Below are 22,037 nucleotides of genomic sequence, written 5' to 3'. Positions count from 1 at the left end.
TCTGCGGACAAACGCCGGCTCCCTTGGCCTATAGAGCGAGATGAGTGCCGCAACCCCAGAGTCGGACACAACTGGACCTGATGGTCAGGGGCCCTTTACCTTTACCTTAAGAATCCCCTGTCCTAACTGTTCTGCACCCCCAGTTTCTTAATCTTCATTCTGCATTCATTCATTTGCTCTTTGCTGAATAATGTTTGTTACATAGCTAATGGCTGCATAAAGTTGCTCTCCAAAGGTGCCCTTTGAAAGACAGTGGAAACTTGAAACAAGTGGTTTGCAAAGGCCGTGTGTGGTGGCCTGGCTCCCGCTTTGTATACTTCTGATTAACATTAGACTATTTCAGAATGGCTTAATGTCAAGAATAGGAACATGTGTGAGGATTTGGAATGAGGGGTGAATATCAAAAGGAAGAGGAAAAATCTTTCTTGTAGTACATGTCTCACTTTTCCATAAAGGAGCATACCGCTTCAGTGCAAATATTTAATACCTTCAGTGCCAGAAGTATCTGGAAAATTGAGCACCATAAAGCGTGAAATTGTCAGAGCTGCCCGAGGAACATGGACAAATGATTGGCAATAAGAACTTGAGCATCTTCATCTTTATCGGGCTTCAGAAAGATGTTTTGTTTCCTGAAGAAGTAGATGTAGGAAAGTGAAAAGTATTATCTTCCCATCAAATTCCCATCAAATTACTAAGAATGTTCTTAGGTATTTGATTTTGTCTGCACCTCTCACTTTGTTGTCCAATTTGATCTATAAAACTTTTTAGAAGAGGGGTGGTGGAACCTGTGGCCCTTGGCTTGGTTTTCTGCCGGTGTGGGGAACCTAGAGGGAAGAGAGCAGGAAGGAGAGCAGAACAGGATAACGCGAGGGAAAGACACAGGGGAGCCCTCTGCAAGTGATCTGCTGCCCTCAGCAGACTATCACTGAGGGAATGAGGTTCTCAACAGGATGGAGAAAGGAATTAAAGTTTCCCACCCCTGTTTTAGAATGTTGATTGGAATGTGACTTATTTCACGTCCGTATCGCAAATAAAATAGACTTTGAACTGGTGAATGATTACAATTTCCTTCAGTCATGAAATGGGGGTATAGAGGATTTTTTTCTTAATTGAACTTTTTATTAATTGCTGCATTTTGTGCTCAACACGTAACAACAAAAGACTTGGGATTCTTCACAGCCTTGACCAATCCTCCTCACGCTCCGTGCTGATGCTGTTATACACCAACATAGGGCGAAATGTTAATTTTGAATTCTGCTCTGTTCTATTTTACTACCAGAGAATCATATTCTGGAAGATGTAAACAAATGTGTCATTGCTCTCCAAGAAAAAGATGTTGATGGCTTAGATCGCACTGCTGGTGCAATTCGTGGTCGTGCAGCTAGAGTAATTCATGTTGTCACTTCTGAAATGGATAATTATGAACCTGGAGTGTATACAGAAAAGGTTCTGGATGCAACAAAGCTGCTGTCAAACACAGGTAAGATAAACTACCTCATCAGGCTTTTAATTTCAGATACTTACCCTGTTCAGTGCTTTCTGCTTACAACTTGGTGTCGGTAGGTACAGCAAATTTATTAACTGTTTAAACCTCAGTGCTAAATCTAGTGTTTTGCTGGAATATTTGCTTGAAATGTGGGTCTGTTTATCCATTGTGAGCCCCATGGTACCTCGGTTTATGGACACAATTGGTTCCGGAAGTCTGTTCATAAACTGAAGCGTTCATAAACTGAAGTGAACTTTCCCATTGAAAGTAATGGAAAGTGGATTAATCCGTTCCAGGCGGGTCCGCAGAGTGCTCAACCTGAAGCGTACTTAACCCGAAGCATGGGTGTAATTGGTTCCGGAAATCTGTTCATAAACTGAAGCGTTCATAAACTGAAGCGAACTTTCCCATTGAAAGTAATGGAAAGTGAATTAATCCATTCCAGATGGGTCTGCGGCGTTCGTAAACCGAAAATTCGTAAACCGAGGTGTTCATAAACCGAGGTTCCACTGTAGCTGTCATGGAGACCTGAGAGTCTTCAGATGTTGTTGAACTAGAAGTTCCACCAGTCAATAAGTCAACATCCCATCCCTGGGATATAATCACTAGGAAATTACTGGCTTGCAGTACTAAAATGCATGTCCTAACAGAACAAGTTTCCTCTCTTGAAAGAAAAAAATGTAAAGTCACAGGTGAGAGCTAAGCGGAACTGTAATTGGTAAATTTAAAATATCATTAATTTTAACATACACACCCAATACGTTTCTGGTCTGGAAGCAAGTCTGATACTCTGTTGAACTGTAAAATGCAAACAGAAGGAATTGTTTATGACCACTCTGTCCATGCATAAAACCACAGCAGACAATTAGTTCTTTTTGACCTTGAATTAAGATGAATTAATCATAAAATCAATATCCTCATTCAGAGGGATTTCTTAGTGCCATATGACTACTATATTCAATCCTAGAGCACTATGAACAGTGCCGTGTGTGCTAGTTAGTAGCTTGAGCTTAAAATAATTTGCCAATGCGTCTTCGTGCAGAGCCACAGTATAGTTTGTACCATCAAACGTCTCTGGTGGTACTGATGACACATGAGGCAGAATCCTTCTGGCAGACTGATTAGTTCCATTTTGCTCCAACACCAAGTTCCAGTATCACTATCCTGCATTCCTCTTCCGCAATGATGATCTTGGTAACACACAGTACATTTGGAGTCAGCATTTTTAATGCTTCATTGCAGATCACTGTGGCTACTTAAAATTTCCTTAATTATCATCATCAACACCATGTATTTGTATGCTGCATTTCCATAGTAAACTATGCTGAAGGGAGCTCACAACGTTGATGAAAACATTTCCTTAAGAAATATTCAATAAAATTATATAATCCCATTATAATGTCTAACAACAAAATACAGAAGCATAATCTTGAAAATACGATGGATCCCCAAAATTAAATCTTGGCCCCCAAGAGCAACCCCACCCTTATAGTCTCTAAGCACCTTAGCAGCATCCTTTTCTGGACTGACAGCAAGAAGGTCCCTGGTACCTTCAGCAACTGCCTTGGTCTGGACCCCGCACCCCCAGGTCAGGTGGAAATTGACCAGCAAAGCAGAGAGCAGGTGTAGCCAGGACTCAGGGCAAGAAATGCAAAATTGAATATACGTTATTTTATAAAGCATTAAAGGATCTTTATAAGTCTCAATTTGACCTCTTATTTAGGAAAGTATTTATTTCACCATGCTCTTCCTCCTTCTGTAGCAATGGTGTTAGGCTCACCACTGAGGCCATATGTGAGAACCTGTAATCTAATCCTGCATTTGTTGCACTGGCAGACTTTCCATTTTCTTGCTCATGTTTTTGTCATACTAACCGTATCTTAACGAATTAGTATTATTTTGTCATACTAACCGTATCTTAACGAATTAGTATTATTTATATGGCCCAACAAAATAACTTTTATTAGCAGCCATAGAATTGTAGAGTTGGAAAGTGATCCCAAGGGTCATTCTAGACCAACCTCTTTCAATGCAGGAATCCTTTCCAGAGCCAGACCTAGGCAGGTGGAAGCAAATCACCAACCTTCTGGTGAACGCACCGACCCGTTTATTAATGACATTTGTATACCACCAAGCAACTCAGGTTTTCTGAGTGGTCAACATCATCATGTCTCATGGCAAAACTTTTTCATATGTACACATTTCAAATGCACAATACAATTAATGTACAAAACTAGCATGAATGTAGTCACATCCCCACCTTTCTTAAGTGTCTGTCCTGTGTGTATTATATGGCCTTTGTAGGGATACGGTTAGGAAATCTGAATGTGTGTGATTTGTAACATTTCAATGAAAGAACAGTTGTACCAATAATGTTTGTGGATTATAAAACTGCATTTCAGTATTGTGTTACTGCAGAATGTGCATGCTAAGAGCCACAAATTTTATTGTATTCTGGTAAGCGGAATGTCCCCCCCCCCTTGTGTTCTTTAGTTATGCCACGTTTTACTGAACAAGTAGAAGCTGCTGTAGAAGCACTGAGTTCTGACCCTGCTCAACCAATGGATGAAAATGAATTCATTGATGCTTCTCGATTGGTATACGATGGAATTCGTGACATCAGAAAAGCAGTGCTGATGATCAGAGTGAGTCAGTCTTTATTTCCTTAAAATGGCATTCATTGGTTTTCTCAACCACATTTTTATTAAACAATAAGGCAGTACAATAGCACTGAGTGTCTGTATAAACTATACACATACACATTCTAAATTTATACAGCTGCTTCACAGCATAAGCCCTCTGGGCAGCTCTCAAGGCATATATAACAAATCAATTAAAATACAAAATGGATAAATGCTGTTCAGCTAAAAAAACATGACACAGATTTAATCTTAAATACTGCTTTTACTCCTATTTCCACCTGTCTGTTTTCACTCTTCCCCCAAAAAAGTTTTTAATTACTTAACTGAAATATATTTTAAGTTTTTATCTTGTTATATGTACATGTATTAAACACTCTTAATTTACAACAGCTGCTTTGAAACTTTTAAGAATGGGATAAATAGCTTTAGGATTGACAACACAGAATAGAACTGTCAAGGCTAAGATAAAAAAGCAGGTTTTGATAGGCTCTTAGGTCACAGCAGGGGGAATAAATCTAAGAAAATCCTGTACTGTTAAGATTACATCTAGTGCTTCAGGAAGCAAATTCAAAAGACACCCTGTTTGCTACTTCAATTTTACCGAGGCAGAAACTCAAACTTTAATGAATCAGTAGACTATTAAGTTAAAAGTGTGTCTCATCTTCTTGGGCCTATGTTGAAAAGCTCTGATTGAAAGCTTCACATTTCAATCTAAAATGCAAATTGGAAAGATGGTAGAAAGCTTTCAAAGCAAGTATAAGAATGAATCACAAATATTGGAAGTTTTAACTAATACCGTTCATTAATTATCGACATTTAAATGTAAAGCATGATAATATTAAGCATTTGTGTACTTTGAATTAAACCAATACGTACTGAGAATGTAAAAGCTAGGTGACAAACCTTTTTTATCTAAGAAAGATTAAACTACAAGACAGCTGATGGCAGATCTTCATTTCCTCATGTTTTGTGTATTAAAATAGGGATCTAGATTAAAGGGGCTTTAAAATTATGACCTGCTGTGACATTACCACATTGGCATCATTTGTATTCTAAGGCAGAGATTGGCATGCATTCCCAGATGAGATTATGAGGGTGGTTTCATGTAATACTTCCCCAACTTCTTTTTTCCATTCTATTCTCCCGTAATTCAAATAGAATATATACTTTCCCCAAAAGTTGTATCAGTATTGGAGAGGGAAAATAACAAGAGCCAAACCTGAAAATTGAAATATTGCACCTTGTCTCAGCAGCTGTAGATTCTTTTGTCAGAGCTTGCTTCATACCTATTTGCTCCCCTGCTGCAAGTATTCCGATTTTTAGACACACACACACACACAGTGATGGACTTGGGTACTATGGCACCCTCTACAAGGCCACAGTGCACCCCCAGCCCTCACAGTGCTTTCCCAAAGGTGAGTAAGGAGGCACCTGGCTTTGGAAAGGAGGTACAAGAATGCTGGCAAGAGTCCGAGAACCCTCCTGCTTCCTTCCCAAAGCTGTGAAAGTGCTAACTAGGCTTTCAGAGTCACACACCTCCTTCCAAAGCCCAGCGCTTCGCTTATGGGGCTTTGTTCACAGAAATTATTTCTCTGTTGGGAAACAACTTTTATGTGATGAGTTTGCATGTCTGCTTATTGTATATGCAAGCCATTAGTAAGCTATAGCAGATCGCTGCTTGGCACAACACAGCGTCTACATTCAGCAACTCATAATGCTACTTCTTTTTTTTTTTTTGAACATACTTTTTATTAATTTTACAGAATACAAAAAAGCAAAAAAAAAAAGGTACATACTTAAACCCCTTTTCCACCTCCTTCCTACCCACCCACATGGGTCCTCCCCTGCCACAGAAGTATCCCATGTATGTGAACAGTCAGAGATGGTCCATTTTATGCTTGGGTTTCTGTCCTCCCCCCCCTCCCCTGACCCCAAAGCCCCCCCCTGCCACCAGGGAGCTCCAGCAAACCAGGGCAGTACGCAGGAGGACATCCATCCAACCATCTATTGTCATACCAAAAAAAAAAAAAAAAAAGAGAAAAATAGAAATAGAAAAAAGGGGGGAAAAAAAAGAAAGAGCGAAAAAAGAAAAAAAGAAAAAAGAAAAAAGAAAAAACAATACAAAACAAAAAAAATTTTCTTGCATTCATAGTTGTAAAACCATATGTTGTCATATGCTACTCATAATGCTACTTCTGCCTAGGGAAGCCAAGCTCATGCATTCACTGCTGTGTTGGCCTTTACATAAGTTCATTCTATAAGTAGAATAAATGCAAAAGTTTACTGCAGCGTATAGTGTATCCTAGGTATTAAAGGTAAAGGGACCCCTGACCATTAGGTCCAGTCATGACCGACTCTGGGGTTGCACGCTCATCTCACATTATTGGCCGAGGGAGCCGGCGTATAGCTTCCAGGTCATGTGGCCAGCATGACAAAGCCGCTTCTGGCAAACCAGAGCAGCACATGGAAACGCCGTTTACCTTCCCGCTGTAGCGGTTCCTATTTATCTACTTGCATTTTGACGTGCTTTTGAACTGCTAGGTTGGCAGGAGCTGGGACCGAGCAACGGGAGCTCATCCCGTCACAGGGATTCGAACCGCCGACCTTCTGATCAGCAAGCCCTAGGCTCAGTGGTTTAACCACAGCGCCACCTGGGATCCTAGGTATTAGTTTGCTACTAATAAAAGTACAAAATGGAGCAAGGGCTTCATGATCTCATTGAGTAGGAAGACAAACATTGACTTTCCTCAGTTGACAGGGAGATAAATTTAACCAAAGATGAAGCTTGTGTAGCTTGTTGCCAAGCCATTAATACAGCCATACACTTTGCTACTGCTGGCATCTTGATTATAAGAACAGAAGAAAGAAACTGATATGAATGAAATGGTAGCTGCATTTTTCCAAACTTATGAAAAGCAATATGTTAACGGGATTGACTTGTAATCCTAAGTACGTAGTAACACTCTGAACTCATGGGCTGCCTTCAAAAATTAATACTAAATTGTGTGTGCTGCAGTTAGAGCTATAATACCAAACAAAGAGATCATTGCATTTACTTTCACTGTCATCCAGCCCCATGCTTGAGACTCAGAGCAGATTATAATATAACAAAGGCAAACATACAGTAGCCAGAATAAATACCAAACTTCCCAAATCTTGAGCCTGTTCTCTGAAGGCGTAAAGGTAAAGGGACCCCCGACCATTAGGTCCAGTCGCGGACGACTCTGGGGTTGTGGCGCTCATATTGCTTTACTGGCCGAGGGAGCCGGCGTACAGCTTCCGGGGTCATGTGGCCAGCATGACTAAGCCACTTCTGGCGAACCAGAGCAGTGCACGGAAACATCGTTTTCCTTCCCGCCAGAGCAGTACCTATTTATCTACTTGCACTTTGATGTGCTTTCGAACTGCTAGGTTGGCAGGAGCAGGGACCAAGCAACGGGAGCTCACCCCATCGCAGGGATTTGAACCGCCGACCTTCTGATCGGCAAGCCCTAGGGTTTAACCCACAGCGCCACCTGCGTCCTCTCTGAAGGCTTACATCATTCTAAATGGGGAGTTTCTTATAAGTGTTGGGAATCCTATTTTACTTGTCTTCAACAAAAAATGTGAAGGAGGCTTAATCTTGGAGTATCAGTTAATGAAACAGGTGGGCACAATGCTCTGCATTTTAACATGTGCATCCCAAATCAGTTGTCCACAGTTTTTTAAATTATTAAAACATTTATATTCAATCTCGCCATCAAATTATGTACAGGATGCTTTAAATGTCATAAGCCATACATTTAGCACAAGTGGTGGTGCCATTTCTAACTGCTTATCTGTAAGCCACAAAATGTGAAAATTCATTTATGTTTAGTTTTAAAGCTTTTAAATTAGATGCATTCCAGAGGGAATAATTCCAGAGATGGTTGTTCACTGAATTGCTCTTGACTTTTTGTATTTTTGTTTTCCCAGACTCCTGAAGAATTGGATGATTCAGACTTTGAGACAGAAGACTTTGATGTTAGAAGCCGAACAAGTGTTCAGACTGAAGATGACCAACTTATTGCAGGCCAAAGTGCAAGAGTAAGGCAAACTGTTCCAAATCTCACTGAACATATGCAGAACATTTGATCATACTTTAATCAAGAGGCCAGCATATCGTCTTAACGTCCATCTTTCTCCAACCATCTTCTTCCTTCTTTTCTGCTTTGGGGAAGAAAATAGAATTAAAACGGAAAGAACGGATCAGAACATGACTCAGTTGAGAAGATCCAAGTGCCCTGTGTCAGTTCACCTCTCCAGCTCCACCCCCTCATATGTACCCTATGCATGCACGACTCTGCTAGCCTCATCCTTAGTTACTTCTCCCCTCTGATGCATATACTTTCCTCCTGCCACATTAGTTAATCCCTAGCCTTAAGATAATTTTACCCAAAGATCGTGAACTCTTCTGGCCCTATCCTTTCAACTATCCCAGTGAGTTCCTGAAACCTATCTTGAGTCTTAGCTGTTTGTCAATCATTATGTAATCTGATAAATGGCATTTCTATTCCTGTTTTGATTATTTCTTGCCTTTCCTTCTGCCCCGCATTTTGTAATAGAACCACAGACCTAATATACAAGATCGTCAGATAAGATCACCTACGGTAATCTGACATCTGCATTAGAATTCCCTTTAATAGCCAATGATAAGTTTATTCATAAACAAGGAAATAAACTTATCATTGGCTATTAAAGGTTATATTTACATCCTGCCTTTCCTGCAAGGTGGAATACTTGGTTCTCCCACACACGGTTCTCCTCATGGCAACCCTGTAGGTTAGTCAAGGCGGAGAAATGGTGACTTAATCAACACTGCTCCAGTAAGATATTGGGCAGAGAGGGCATTTGAACCTACACAGATTCTTCACTAATTAGAATGTACCACTTAGGACTATTTTGTTCTGCTGCCATCATATAAAGTGCTGCCACTTGAGACCATTATATTTGGTCTCAGCTCTCTCCCTCGTCTTTATTACAGCATTTATTTTCTCCTTCTATTATGCCACCTCAACCTTTTCTCTTTAGATTTCACATTCCTTTACTTTTCCTAAGATTGCATGGCTTCCAAACTATTTATTCTGAACTCTTTCCAGTTCCTCTTCAGATTTCTTTTAAGTGATGGATACCAAAACTGAAAGTAATACTTCAATAATTGGATTAACTTCTGTGTTGCAACCAAATAGCCCTTCATATGTATATTTTATGCTAAACGTCAAACTTGGCAACTGTCTTACTTACAAAATTGTAGCAGAGCAGAGGTAATTCTCACCAAGCAACGTAGGTAACTTCTAATTTTTCTGTGTGTGCGTGCATGCACAGTATGTTTGCACAGAACACTACCAGAATAATTAAAGGAGATACTTAAATTCAAGTGGCACTGCTCCAAGGAGGACATGCCAGTACACTACTTGAAACTGCAGGTGGGCTACTTGTTTGTGAATAAACATGCCTTTTCAAGCCAGGCACCCTGGGTTGCCCTGTTGTTTCATATAGCCCAACAGTGGTTTAGCTCTGTTATAATTTGCTTTTGCTTGGTGAAATAGCCATACAATTTTGTCTGTAGACAGTGTGTGTTTAAACTACCAAAATTCAATCCTAGATTAATTTGGAACATCATTATCTGGTAATTACATAGGATGTGTTCTTGCTTCAGAGCTTTGCTTCCGAGCACTCTTGAACCATATTCAATAGGTTCTTCTTGACAATAAATATAAATTTAATTTCTAGCTATCTACCTGAAGGTAGATGAACTCTACAGCAGGTGATTCGATAATGGTTTGAACCACCTTGCTGTAAAGGCTATTGTACTCTACAAAGAGAAAAGGATTAAAAAACAAAGAAGGCACCCTCAGGATGCTAGCAATTTCCTCTCAGCAGGACTTCAGAAACCAGCCTTTTATCAGTGACTTTCTTTCCCAATGGTCTGTACTTGTAATGGTAGATAATTCATATAGGTGCATGATATGGATCAAGATGGAAATGTTCCTCTCATCCTTTCAGATATAATTTGATTCTGCCCCTATGAATTAGTTGGCTAGTGAAATAACCTGAAAAGCCATCTTGCCAATGAATGGAAGTAATTATATGTGAAACCATTCTTCTTTCCAGGCTATCATGGCTCAACTCCCTCAGGAGCAAAAAGCAAAAATCGCTGAACAAGTTGCCAGCTTCCAGGAAGAAAAGAGTAAATTGGACGCTGAAGTGTCCAAATGGGATGATAGTGGTAATGATATCATTGTTCTGGCAAAACAAATGTGCATGATTATGATGGAAATGACAGATTTTACCAGGTAAGGATTCTTCATGGACACGCCATCTAAATAAGCATTTGGGGGGCAACTTTATTTCATATCCTTTGTTCAACAGGGCTCTGTTAGATTTACATTCGTTCCTAAATGCTGTTGACTGATCTGACTAGTATTGTCTGTTTTCAATCTGGCTTTAGCCCTCGCTCTGGTACTGAAACGGCCTTTGTCAGCCTGTGGGGTGGTGATTAGCAGAGAGAGGGAGAGGACTGATTCTCCTGGATCTTCCAGCAGCTTTCGTTAACATCAACCATGGGATCCTCTCAAGACCCTGTCCAAGTTTTATGTGCATAGTACTTTTCTTCTGTGGTTCTATTCGTGTCTAGGTACCACTTCCAGGAGGTGGCGCTGGGGGATTTCTGCTTGGTTTCGTGGCCCCTTGTCGCGTAGGGTTCCATCTCATCCCGCATGCTGTTTAGCATCTACACAAAGCCACTGAATGAGATCATCCAGGGAGGGAGGGATAAAACCTAGATTGTGGAAGTGCTTTATCAGTGCCTGGCAATGGTAATGGGATGAGAGCCAAAAGGCTGAAGCTCAATCCAGACAAGATTGAGGTTTCTGCTAGTGCACGGTTCATCTGCCCAGATCAGTTGTGGTTCCCCCTTTTCTTGAGGAGGTTGCACTCCCTCCTAATGGACCAGGTTCATCATTGGAGGACGCTCATCTCTCTTTGTATCTGGAGGTGTGTCATGAGACACTTTTTACCATGTTAGGCTAGAAATCCAGTGAAGTGCTGTTAGTGCAAGCATTTCACCTTGTACACCAATACTTCCTTTTCCTGTGTGCCTGTGCAAATTTGTTTTGGGTTCCCTCCCCCCCCCAAAAAAAAGCCACTTCAGAGCAGATAGTTGGGAGCATGGGTAGAGTTAGAAAGAGATGGTTCTGTTGCTTGGGCAGATGTCCTTGCACTAACAGGACAGTTTCATTTGGAAACAACCCAGTGTGGTGTCTGGGGGCCTGCTTTTAAAAACAGTGGGAAACTTTAGTTGGCACAGATTACAGGTACAATAATACACACTGGAACTGGGTATCATGAATATAATATGCTTGTACCTTGCCATCTCCCCTGACTCGTGTTCTTCATTTCGTGCCCAATTCAAAGAACTGGTTTTGACCTTTAAAATCCTTCTTGGCTTGAGACCTCAGTATCTGAAAGATTACCTCTTCGCTACACTTTGAAATCATTATCCATGGCCCTTCTCTAGGTGTCATCTACAACTGGGGAATGCCATGTGGCTTTGAGAGGGCCTTTCCGTTATTTGTCCTTTCAGTAGCAGCTGGAGACCTTTTTATTGTCCCTGGCCTTTTAAACTATAATGTGGGTTTGATACTGCCTTAGCTGTGTGGATTTTCCCCCCTCTGTCCTCTTTAGAATTTTAGTGCTGCAAAGTCTCTACTCTGTTTTAATGTAGTCTTTCTGGTTTTCATTGGCTATGTTTCATTTTATTCTCTTTGATTCTGGCAAGCTATCCAGAGATCTTCTGCTGTAGGGTGCCATATAAATTGTAGAAATAAATAATACATGTCTGAATAACTAAGCTCTCTCCAGCACATGCATTGCTGAACATAGACTTAATTTTTTTAAAAAAAGGAAATCCCACATTTTGTGAAGATTAAAATGTAACTTCCTACATTGATTATCTGTGATGCATACATGGAGCTTCCAGGAAACTGCATAGAAATTTGTGATCTATATTCTGAAAAACTGGGCCAAAATGATATTTATTTTAAAATAGAGTACAATAAATAAGATTTCATAGTATTTATTAAGCAGAGAAGTGGTGGTGTTGTTGTTGTTGTTGTTGTTGCATATTGCAATAATTTAATGATCTGACACTTGAAATTAGTTCACTTTTGGTTTATTTTTATTATAGGTTAATGACTGTGTTCCAAAAAGTATAGGAGTGTCCAAGAGTTTGGGCCTGCCTTGTTTGTTTTTGTTTGTTTGCAGAGATTTAGATAGGTTTGTATGTATACGCATACATACATACGATCCCACCAACCTGTAAAAGATCCTCTTTTTGTGAAAGTGGTGAGGTCTGTGATCAAGAAATGCGAACTATTCTTTGGTTCCTTCCAATATGTAGTATGATACAGAACTATGTGAAGAACCTGGTTCACAAGTTTTACCTTTTTATATCTGAAACATACATGAATAATATGAAGCAATCTTTTACAGTGTGTTTCAGTGCCACATTAGTGCAGCCTAGTTATAGTCATTCCTGTACAGCGGGAAATAATTGAAAAACAAAGATGTCCTTGATTTGTGTCCCTGATTCTAATAGACAAATGCTGTGCTCTCCTTTTTTTGCAGAGGGAAAGGGCCACTGAAAAATACATCTGATGTGATTAGTGCAGCAAAGAAAATTGCAGAAGCTGGGTCAAGAATGGACAAGTTAGGACGGACAATTGCTGATCATGTGAGTTGGAACTGTTTTTCACAAACTTTTAGTTTAATTTAAACTGGGGTTTTAGATTCACAAGTACAAGAGTCCTGGAGCTAGCAGCTTGTTTTATGGTGTCTTCTGACTCAAATTATTGATTCTTTGTTCTCTTGCACTTCAGCTTTTTATTTGTAGCTGGATCATTAGTTTGCCCTGAGTTTTTGTGAAGCTTGGTGTTCACTTCAAAAATTGTCATTGAGCATAGAGTTCCCAAAAGAAAACTGTTACTTTCCACTCCTGGTTGTTTTTTGTTCGTTTTTTCATACATTGCTCTGCAACTACTCAATCATTGTGGATGCTTGGACACCTTACCCCCCCCCCAAAAAAAAACAACCTCAAAAGAACTACCTCACTGTGTGTTCCCAGCATTAGAAAATGCAGGTTAAGTTGTAATCTTTCAACTTTGTTTTTGAATAATTACTCTCTGAACGCTTGCTTTAGACCTCCAGTTGAACAATTTCATATTTGAGACACACATTCATTGTGAAGTTCAGCAAATTGCTCTGGCTTGGCACAATCTGACCTTAGGAAGATGATGAGCCTGAAGGCAAGCAGTCACACAGCACTTAACCATATGCACTTCTAGAATGCAGTGGAATTACTACATTGCCCTTGTCTTGCATGCCACCAGCAGAGATGTCAGTATTTTGGAACTTGCATCTATCTCGAGCTGTAGGACTGAAAGCAATAATAGCTTTTTCCATTTGCAGTTACAAAGTACTTTTTCTCACCATTTAGATGAATTTTCACGCATTGTGAGAACTTCATTCATTCAGTATTCCATCCCATTGTTACCTTAATTAATTCTGCCTTTTTTTTATTCACTTCACAGTGTGTATATTTTGGAATTTTCAAAAGTGAAGACATATATTTTGCAGCCAGATTAGTTAAACCGGGAAAATCTGACCTGTGCAAACTAGCACAATTTTAAGCATGTTAATGCCTTACAGGTGCAAGTTCAAGATGTTGGCATTATAGATTGAAAAGCAATGAATAGCTCATGCAATTGCTCTCAACAAGCAATTATTCAAAGTATCTACTTTTGCAAATGAAGTGAACAATATACGAGATAATGAAACTCTTAATTCTCAGCCATTCACTTTTGATTTTCCACTATGCAGTATAGAAAGCCTAAATGTGTATTCACTAAATAGCTACACTATTTATTTAAAATTAGAAGCAAAAATCTTTTCTTCCATATTAGGCTGTGGGATCCATGGATGACATTTATACTGAGTGGGAAAATTCTTGGTGCTTGGTGTAATGGGCCGGGGCTGGAAACCTGAGTTCAATTCCTGCTCAGCCATGAAGCTCAGAGGATAAATTCTTCACAGACTTGCGATAAAATGAGGCGAACTATGAACTGCTTCAAAGTTTTTCTACCATTAAACCATGTATGCTGCCACCATATGTTTTTTGTTTTAAAACAAAAGCAGAATAAATTTCAAAAGAGAGAAGCCTCAATCAGGACATACTATGAAATCCATATAACTGTATTATTACTGTTTATAGGTCAATCAGTGTATATAGACAGGCATTTTGCCAAACCTTTTTTACAAGGTGATGACTGACCGTTGCATTAGCAGTCTTTGTGCAAGAGGTATTCTACAACATCAGCTTTTTGCCTAAATTAGATATTTAGGGTAGCCTGTATGTTCGTTGGCGGATTGGAAACACTATTGATATGTGATACACTGATCAGTTTTAATGTCTCAGAACTAAATACCAATTTTATTTCTGTCCTCAGTGCCCAGATTCTGCTTGCAAACAGGATTTGCTAGCCTATCTGCAACGTATTGCTTTATACTGCCACCAGCTAAACATCTGCAGCAAAGTGAAGGCAGAAGTTCAAAACCTGGGAGGAGAACTCGTTGTGTCTGGGGTATGTAAATTTCTGAACACATCAACAGTTGTACAAACTTCGTTTATGTTAGTTTTTTAGGATTCTGAACAAACTGTGTGTGTCTTCATTTTGTTTCTGATCTCTGAATATATAAATCTCCTTTTGGAAAGATTCTTGGAGCATCTTGGTTTTGCTCAAAAACTCATTACAATTGATTCTGATGATCCTTACATACTTAGGTAATTCTGGTAAGTCAGAGGCCATGCTAGATATGCAAAGTATTGTGCAATTTTTCACAGTTGTGCTATGCCTTTTCATTCAGAGAGCAAATTTACTTTTATTCCTGTTTTATACAGGATACACCTAAACTTTGTTCTGCAGCTGTCCAGAGCTGAGACCATTCTACAGCTGTATTCTGAATAATGGTTTATTTTCTGAAAGCATCTTAGAATCTAGATCTAACCCTTTTACTTCTGTCCAAACTACCACTGCCAAGTCTTTCTTTCCTGCCAGCATGTATGTTTGTTTCTCATCACTTTTTACATCAAACTGCTTGTCTTTAAACCTCTCCACAAACCTGCCCCATCCTATTGTTTCTACTTGTGCTCCTCCCAGTCTACCAATCAGCTACTTGGGACTTCTGCTTTCAGGCTCCCCCAATTATTCCTTTTGCTGCCCCTGGAACTTCCTAGTAGAATAACCAAGCAATGCTATCTCTCTTCCCCTTGGAAACCTGTAGTTTTAACCCTTTGGTCCCCAGCCAAGCTGTGTGCACATCATTTTCATCCCATGTTTCCTTCCCCTTTTATCTCATTGCCACCATTGGAAACTTCTTCAGGCAGTAGTGACAGTCTTTTTCTCCTCACCTCCCCATAGGTTTATATTACGCTGTAAAGCCCTTTGTATATTGATGGTGCTTAATAACTATCAGCATTTTCTCACACTTCTGCTATATGCACTGTAGTCTCTTTCACTTCCCCCTCCACTCTGCAAAACTGGAGCAGTTTTGTAGCACTTTAAAAAATGTCATTGGGCGGGTGTGTTTGTGGTTGTGTGCATGCACTGAAGTACAAACATGTGTACCCAAATGTAAGACTGCATGCTCCCCTACAGCAATGCAGTTCCCCTGCCCAGTACTATGCTGACATCTTCAAGGGTTTACATTTAAGGAGTAAGTTTTTCCAGCACAAGAATGCTATCCCACTGTATCAAGGCTCCCCATTTATCCATAAAAGTTTTATGCATCAACAACAACAACAATTTATTATTTATACCCCACCCATCTGGCTGGGTTTCCCCAGCCACTCTGGGTGGCTTCCAACAAAATATTAAAATACAGTAATCCATCAAACATTAAAAGCTTCCCTAAACAGGGCTGCCTTCAGATGTCTTCTAAAAGTCTGGTAGTTGTTGTTCTCTTTAACATCTGATGGGAGGGTGTTCCACAGGGCAGGTGCCACTACTGAGAAGGCCATCTGCCTGGTTCCCTGGAACTTGGCTTCTTGCAGCAAGGGAACCGCACAAAGGCCCTCGGCACTGGACCTCAGTGTCCGGGCAGAACGATGGAGGTGGAGACGCTCCTTCAGGTATACTGGACCGAGGCCGTTTAGGGCTTTAAAGTTCAGCACCAACACTTTGAATTGTGCTCAGAAACGTACTGGGAGCCAATGTAGGTCTTTCAAGACCGGTGTTATGTGGTCTCAGTGGCCACTCCCAGTCACCAGTCTAGCTGCCGCATTCTGGATTAGTTGTAATTTCTGGGTCACCTTCAAAGGTAGCCCCACATAGAGCGCATTGCAATAGTCCAAGCGAGAGAGAACCAGAGCATGCACCACTCTGGCGAGACAGTCTGCAGGCAGATAGGGTCTCAGCCTCCGTACCAGATGGTGCTGGTAAACAGCTGCCCTGGACACAGAATTGACCTGCGCCTCCATGGACTGCTGCGAGTCCAAAATGACTAAACAGTGATTGTGATAAAGACACCTTAGTGGTGCTCGGAACATGGTTCTTATTGCTCCACAAAACTAGTCCATCCTCGACTTTTTTTTCTGATCATCAAAAGGTTTGTTCTTAGCTACACATGGTGTTTAGACAATTACTTTCACAGAAGGGAATTCACACTATAAGATATGGGAGAAATGAAAGGTTCAGATCCCAAATCTTGCAAGTGGCTGCTTGAAGAAGAAGAAAACGAGTGAATTCCGCCTTTGAGAATAATGACAAACTAAAGCAGAAACATATAGTAGTGTTGGCAGCAGCACCTTCACACAGAGTACATTTCGTGTAGCAATAGGCTCCTAGCATATCTGTCACAACCAGGGGGATGGCGGGCGAGCACTGCAGAAAACACAACATGTATTGCTGTGGTATTCTGCATGTGAGGGCCCTCTTTGGCAAGGCTCTCAGCATGGAAAATAGACATAGCTGTTACCCTGACAGCCCGCTAACATGTTCCCTGGGGTTTTACTGAGACTATAAAATGCCTGTGTGGCTTACATGGTCTTCTGCCATAAATAACTGCCTGTCTCCAAGCTAGACTCGGTAGAATGTAGTTTAATACACACTGAAAAATAAAAGTGCATACGCCATGTAGGTATCCCTTTCCCCATCAGCCAGTTGAACAATGACCTAGTTTGTTACAGCACTTGCCTTCCCATTAAGTGATTGTTTGTGACGTATAAATACAATGTTTTGGAATCTGGGAAATAAAAAAATGAAAGTTAAAATCAGCAAAAGGAGTCAGGAATCCCATATCACTTGTTTATGCAGTTCTTGGTCAGAAGGATTTTGTTAAATGCAGGGTATACAGGAAGGGTTATTCTCCACTGATATGCAGAATCTGAGAAATGGCTGCAATGGATCCTAACCCAGATTCTCTTTGTAAACGTCTACATTATCTGTGCTGCTGTAGAAATCGTAAAAATGAAAAGGCAGTCTTGAGCTGTTAATTAGGAGGCCTAAATCAGTTAAAGATCCCTCAAAATATGCTAGGCAGTTAATCTTTTTGCAGCTTCCCTCATGGAGTCTTTAAGTTCTGAATTGAAACAATCTGTGCCACCCTACCTGTTGCCACCTTCTGTCAATCTGCATGTCGTTTTTGACAGTGCAGTGATGAGATCCTTCACAGATGTTAATATGATACATTTCAATGCCAGCAGATAGTGGTCACTATGCATAGTGGACACATCAGCTATTAACACAAAGTGTTAACACAAAGTTAACACAACAGAATACTGGCAGAAATTGTGCAGTGCAATTGTGTGCTTAAGACTCCATATTTTATCAGTTTGTTAAAATATACAGTATTGACTTAGTAGAGTAGATATCACAATCCAAATTGACACATACAAGAGCTAGCTTATCCTTCATTGGTGTGGTTTTGTATTTCAAAAATTATCCACAGGTTGTTGGGGTTCCCCCCCCCACTCTGGCTTAATTAAATTTTCCTTACTGTCCATCTCATTCTGCATGTTCCTCATGATTAGCAATAGGCCATGGAGCCCTCCAATTGAAAGCCCTATCTCAAAATACATAGACAGGTGCTAGCAGCAGCAGAATAACCTTTACAGTCTAGACCAGAGGTTTTCAACCAGTGGGCCGTGGCACCCTAGGGTGCCTTGAATGATGGTCAGGGGTGCCGCGGGCAACACTGGCCTCTGTCCCTCTTTCCTTTCCTCCCTTCTCTTGCCCCCCAACTGTTTGCACAGCTGTTGGTTGCAGCAGCCCTGGCTACAAGCTCCCTAGGAGAATGGTTCCCCTGGGGCTGGTCAGGGGGTGCTGGTTGCCAGGAGCTGAGGCAGCCTCAGAGTAAGCAAGCAAGCAGACCAGAGAGTCCAGCCAGCCAGTCCACCAGCCCTTGCTGTTGGGAATGGACAAGCAAGTACTAGTGTGAGAAGCAGCTCTCTTTGGGGCAGGGGACAGCAGCAGCGAGACTAGGGGCGGCAGCAGCGGCTGCCTGGAGGACTCCCAAGGAGAGAGGAGAGGAGGCAGAGGAAAAACTCCACAAGGGAGGGTGTTTGAAAAAGAGTTGGAGGCTGCCTGCTCTGCAGGCAAGGGGCGACATAACTGGACTCCTGAGCCCCACAGGGGTGCCGCAGAAAGAATGGTCAGGGGAGCCGTGGACTCAAAAAGATTGAAAACCTCTGGTCTAGACCATATACTATAAGCAGGGACAGAACAGAAGAAGCCCTGTGGAACAATAGCTCCAGGTTCACTGATATGTCAACAAATCAATTTCCAGAGAGGTGGAGTGGAACGAGGTCTTGTCCTCCTCTGTTGCTGCTAAAAAAATTGATTTATAGCCGATGGGCTCAGAGCAGGTAGCAGTTACCACATGAGACAAGTTTTCAGGTGACCTCTAAACATGAGCAACATTTATACTGGGCCAGCCACACACCCTCCTGCTCTTCTCACACAGCCGCCATTGTAGAGAAATGCTTCTAGTTTACAGAAGCTTACGTCCTGATAAATGTTATTTTTTTGAAATGCCAATGACTGTTTTTGCTGCAACAGGGCAAAACATAGCCATACCTTTGGAAATTTCTTCCTAGCTGCTTTTTCTCTTTAAGTAATAGCTAAACTGAGGGCTTATTTAAATAAGTTCATTTAACTAAATTTTATTCAATCACCATTTGGCTATTAAGTACTGTACTTTTGCCCAATGGTCCTGTTAAAAGAAACACTCCAGGTTTTTTTAGTGAAGCACTGAAGACTCCTTGGACAGTCCAAGATTATGTCTGCAGCACTAATTTTTTTTTTAAAAAAAAATATATGTGCTCCTCTTCCTTCATATGAAAATACAAGATTTTCACCCAGAAGCTGGGCATGTAAGGAAGAATTCCTTAAACTTATGCAGGCAAAAGCAGAATGCTGAAGTTACTTCAATTTAGCATGGAGACTTTAATACTTCATGCCATGCCAGCAATCAAGGTGAGCTTTAATCTTACAAGAGTGCTTCTGTTTTGAAAGTGATGAGGATCTGTATTTCATGATTGTGTATCCAGCCGTCAGATGACTTGGGAATCTTGACTGGCTGCATGCAGTGGTTGAGTTCATATTATTCAAGAGCTTTGGACTTGCATTTCTTGGACAGCAGCCCTTGTCTCCACCTCCACCTGCCCAATGCCAGATAGAAAACCTCTTTTGAAAGTTATGGGGACTTCTAAAAGTAGTCTGATTGGATGCAGGGTTCAGATTCTGACATTTTTCCTTTGAGTGCATCTAAATAAGCCCTTTGAATCCTGCCCACTGCTTTCCTTCTTTATTCTCCTTCTCGCAATTCTTCTAAAGCAAGCACCATGCTCAGTTTCAACAGGAAACCTCTATGGTAAAGGAATCTAAGGTATGTAAAGAGACAATATAAATGTTATTCGAAGCGCCTTCCGTCCTGCCTTTCCTAAAATGCTGCACAATGAGCACTATCTGAAACTAAAGGGACTTCCTTGCTGACCTGCTTTTAGGTGGACAGTGCCATGTCGCTGATTCAAGCTGCAAAGAACCTGATGAATGCTGTGGTGCAAACGGTGAAGGCCTCCTACGTGGCATCCACAAAATACCAGAAGTCTCAAGGGATGGCTTCTCTGAACCTGCCAGCCGTGTCCTGGAAAATGAAAGCCCCAGAGAAGAAACCACTCGTCAAGCGAGAGAAACAGGATGAGACGCAGACCAAAATCAAGCGCGCTTCCCAGAAAAAGCACCTCAACCCAGTGCAAGCGCTCAGTGAATTCAAGGCAATGGAGAGCATTTAAAACGGGGGAGTAGTATTTCTGGATTTCATTCCTACTATCAGATTTTTCTCCCCAATATTCTATGGATTATGTTAGAAATCATTTACACAATATTTTTTTTGATAAAAATCACTTAGACTAAAAGGAGGTAAACAAGATATATGAAGCATGGGTACATCTTTAAATCTGAGAACATGTTAATTTTAGTATGAAAGTGCTGTTTAGAATTCTGTGGCATTTCCCCCCCCCAGCTTTTTAAAATAATAAATCCTGCTTTTAAATCTATTCTATAACCAAAGTTGAATTTACTGTAACATTAATCCTTCACATAGCGGGATCATGTAATTCCTTTAGAAGAAATGTGAGCCTTCTCAACTTGGAAGTAGAATGGAACTTGTACTTTTATCAAAATTATATAATGTGCTTTGGGTGGATAGAGAGTATACAGTAAGTTTGGAATGTTGAAATAATTGATAAAATGGAAAACGCTAGTTGCTGCTTAAAACACTAAGACAACCATAGAAAATGATTTTGAAAAAGTAATATACTATAGCATTCTTTTCTAATTTAAGCAGGTTTTGACTCCTTTATGTGAAATGGAACACTTTGATGCATTTGCTCTGAATTGCTGGGTTCAAGGTTACCTTTCAGCATGTGCATCTTTTGAAGACTTCCATCGGAGCCCATAGGGGGAGCTAAAGTTACTTAGTGTGTAATGCGAATTGCATCAGAAGGAAAACTTTTAATACTTTTTCTTAAGATGGTGAGAATAACTTACACATAACTGATGTACTTTGCTGGAGGGACTCTAATAAGTGGCTTGTTCGAGCCACTGTTGTAAATGTTGCATGTTTCCCTCGGCATTCAAATGCAAATCTATCATTGTGTTCTTCTCATAATTGCTATGCATCCAGCCCTGGGCTTTTTAAAAACCTAGCAAATAGCATTGCATTCAGACTGCAATTCAGGCATTGTTTGTCATACTGGGAGCCTCATGGTATAATTTTGCTCTTTAAAATTTTTATGGATTTCTGTTTTTATACCTTTTCCAATAAAGTCCAGTATAAAAACCAGTTGTGAGGGTCAGAGCTTTCTTTGCAGTTTATAAAACACTCCTAATTCCGTAATGAAGTGGCTGGGCTATGCAACTAATTACTGGCAATTTAAAGGCCTAGTCATTGGTGACTAACACATGAATCACTTGTTCACTTTAGTTAAAATGTACATAATGGAGGGTCTGCTATAGTTTCATTGCACCATGGGCAAAATTACTATACTCTTATGGTGACTCATACCGGGTGCTTGGGGAGAAGGTACTCAAGAGTTAACTCAGCTGAATTCTTGGCATGTTATTGAAGCACTGGTTCCAAAGGTTATCTGCTCATGCTTTTGTTTGGCTCTTTGCAACTACCGTATTTTTCGCTCCATAAGATGCACTTTTTTCCTCTTAAAAAGTAAGGGGAAATGTCTGTGCTTCTTATGGAGTGAATGTGTGGTCCCGGGTTGTCTGCAACCTTCCCTTTCCCCTGAAGCCCCGGGAAGGTTTGGGAGCAGCGGGCAGGCT

The 22,037-nt window shown here is 40.7% G+C and overlaps 1 protein-coding gene across 5 annotated transcripts in view; it reads left to right on the top strand.

Annotated features, from left to right (window-relative positions):
* Positions 1-21,546, top strand: part of CTNNA1 (catenin alpha 1) — a 69,082-nt gene extending 47,536 nt beyond the window's left edge. For 4 of the 5 annotated variants that reach the window (XM_035110170.2, XM_035110169.2, XM_035110167.2 and 1 more), the window contains exons 12-18: positions 1,280-1,480; positions 3,980-4,131; positions 8,083-8,193; positions 10,261-10,442; positions 12,775-12,880; positions 14,652-14,786; positions 20,207-21,546. In XM_035110170.2, coding sequence (XP_034966061.1) covers positions 1,280-1,480; positions 3,980-4,131; positions 8,083-8,193; positions 10,261-10,442; positions 12,775-12,880; positions 14,652-14,786; positions 20,207-20,494 — 1,175 coding nt within the window. In that variant the 3' untranslated portion in view covers positions 20,495-21,546. Of the gene's footprint in view, positions 1-1,279; positions 1,481-3,979; positions 4,132-8,082; positions 8,194-10,260; positions 10,447-12,774; positions 12,881-14,651; positions 14,787-20,206 lie in introns of those variants that run through there. The other variant, XM_060272395.1, reaches the window with a different exon arrangement.
* Positions 21,547-22,037: the final 491 nt, after the last annotated feature.

The sequence above is a fragment of the Zootoca vivipara genome, chromosome 3 (assembly GCF_963506605.1).
Source record: "Zootoca vivipara chromosome 3, rZooViv1.1, whole genome shotgun sequence".
Classification (NCBI taxonomy): Eukaryota; Metazoa; Chordata; class Lepidosauria; order Squamata; family Lacertidae; genus Zootoca; species Zootoca vivipara.
This window is presented reverse-complemented; position numbering and strand designations above follow the sequence as displayed.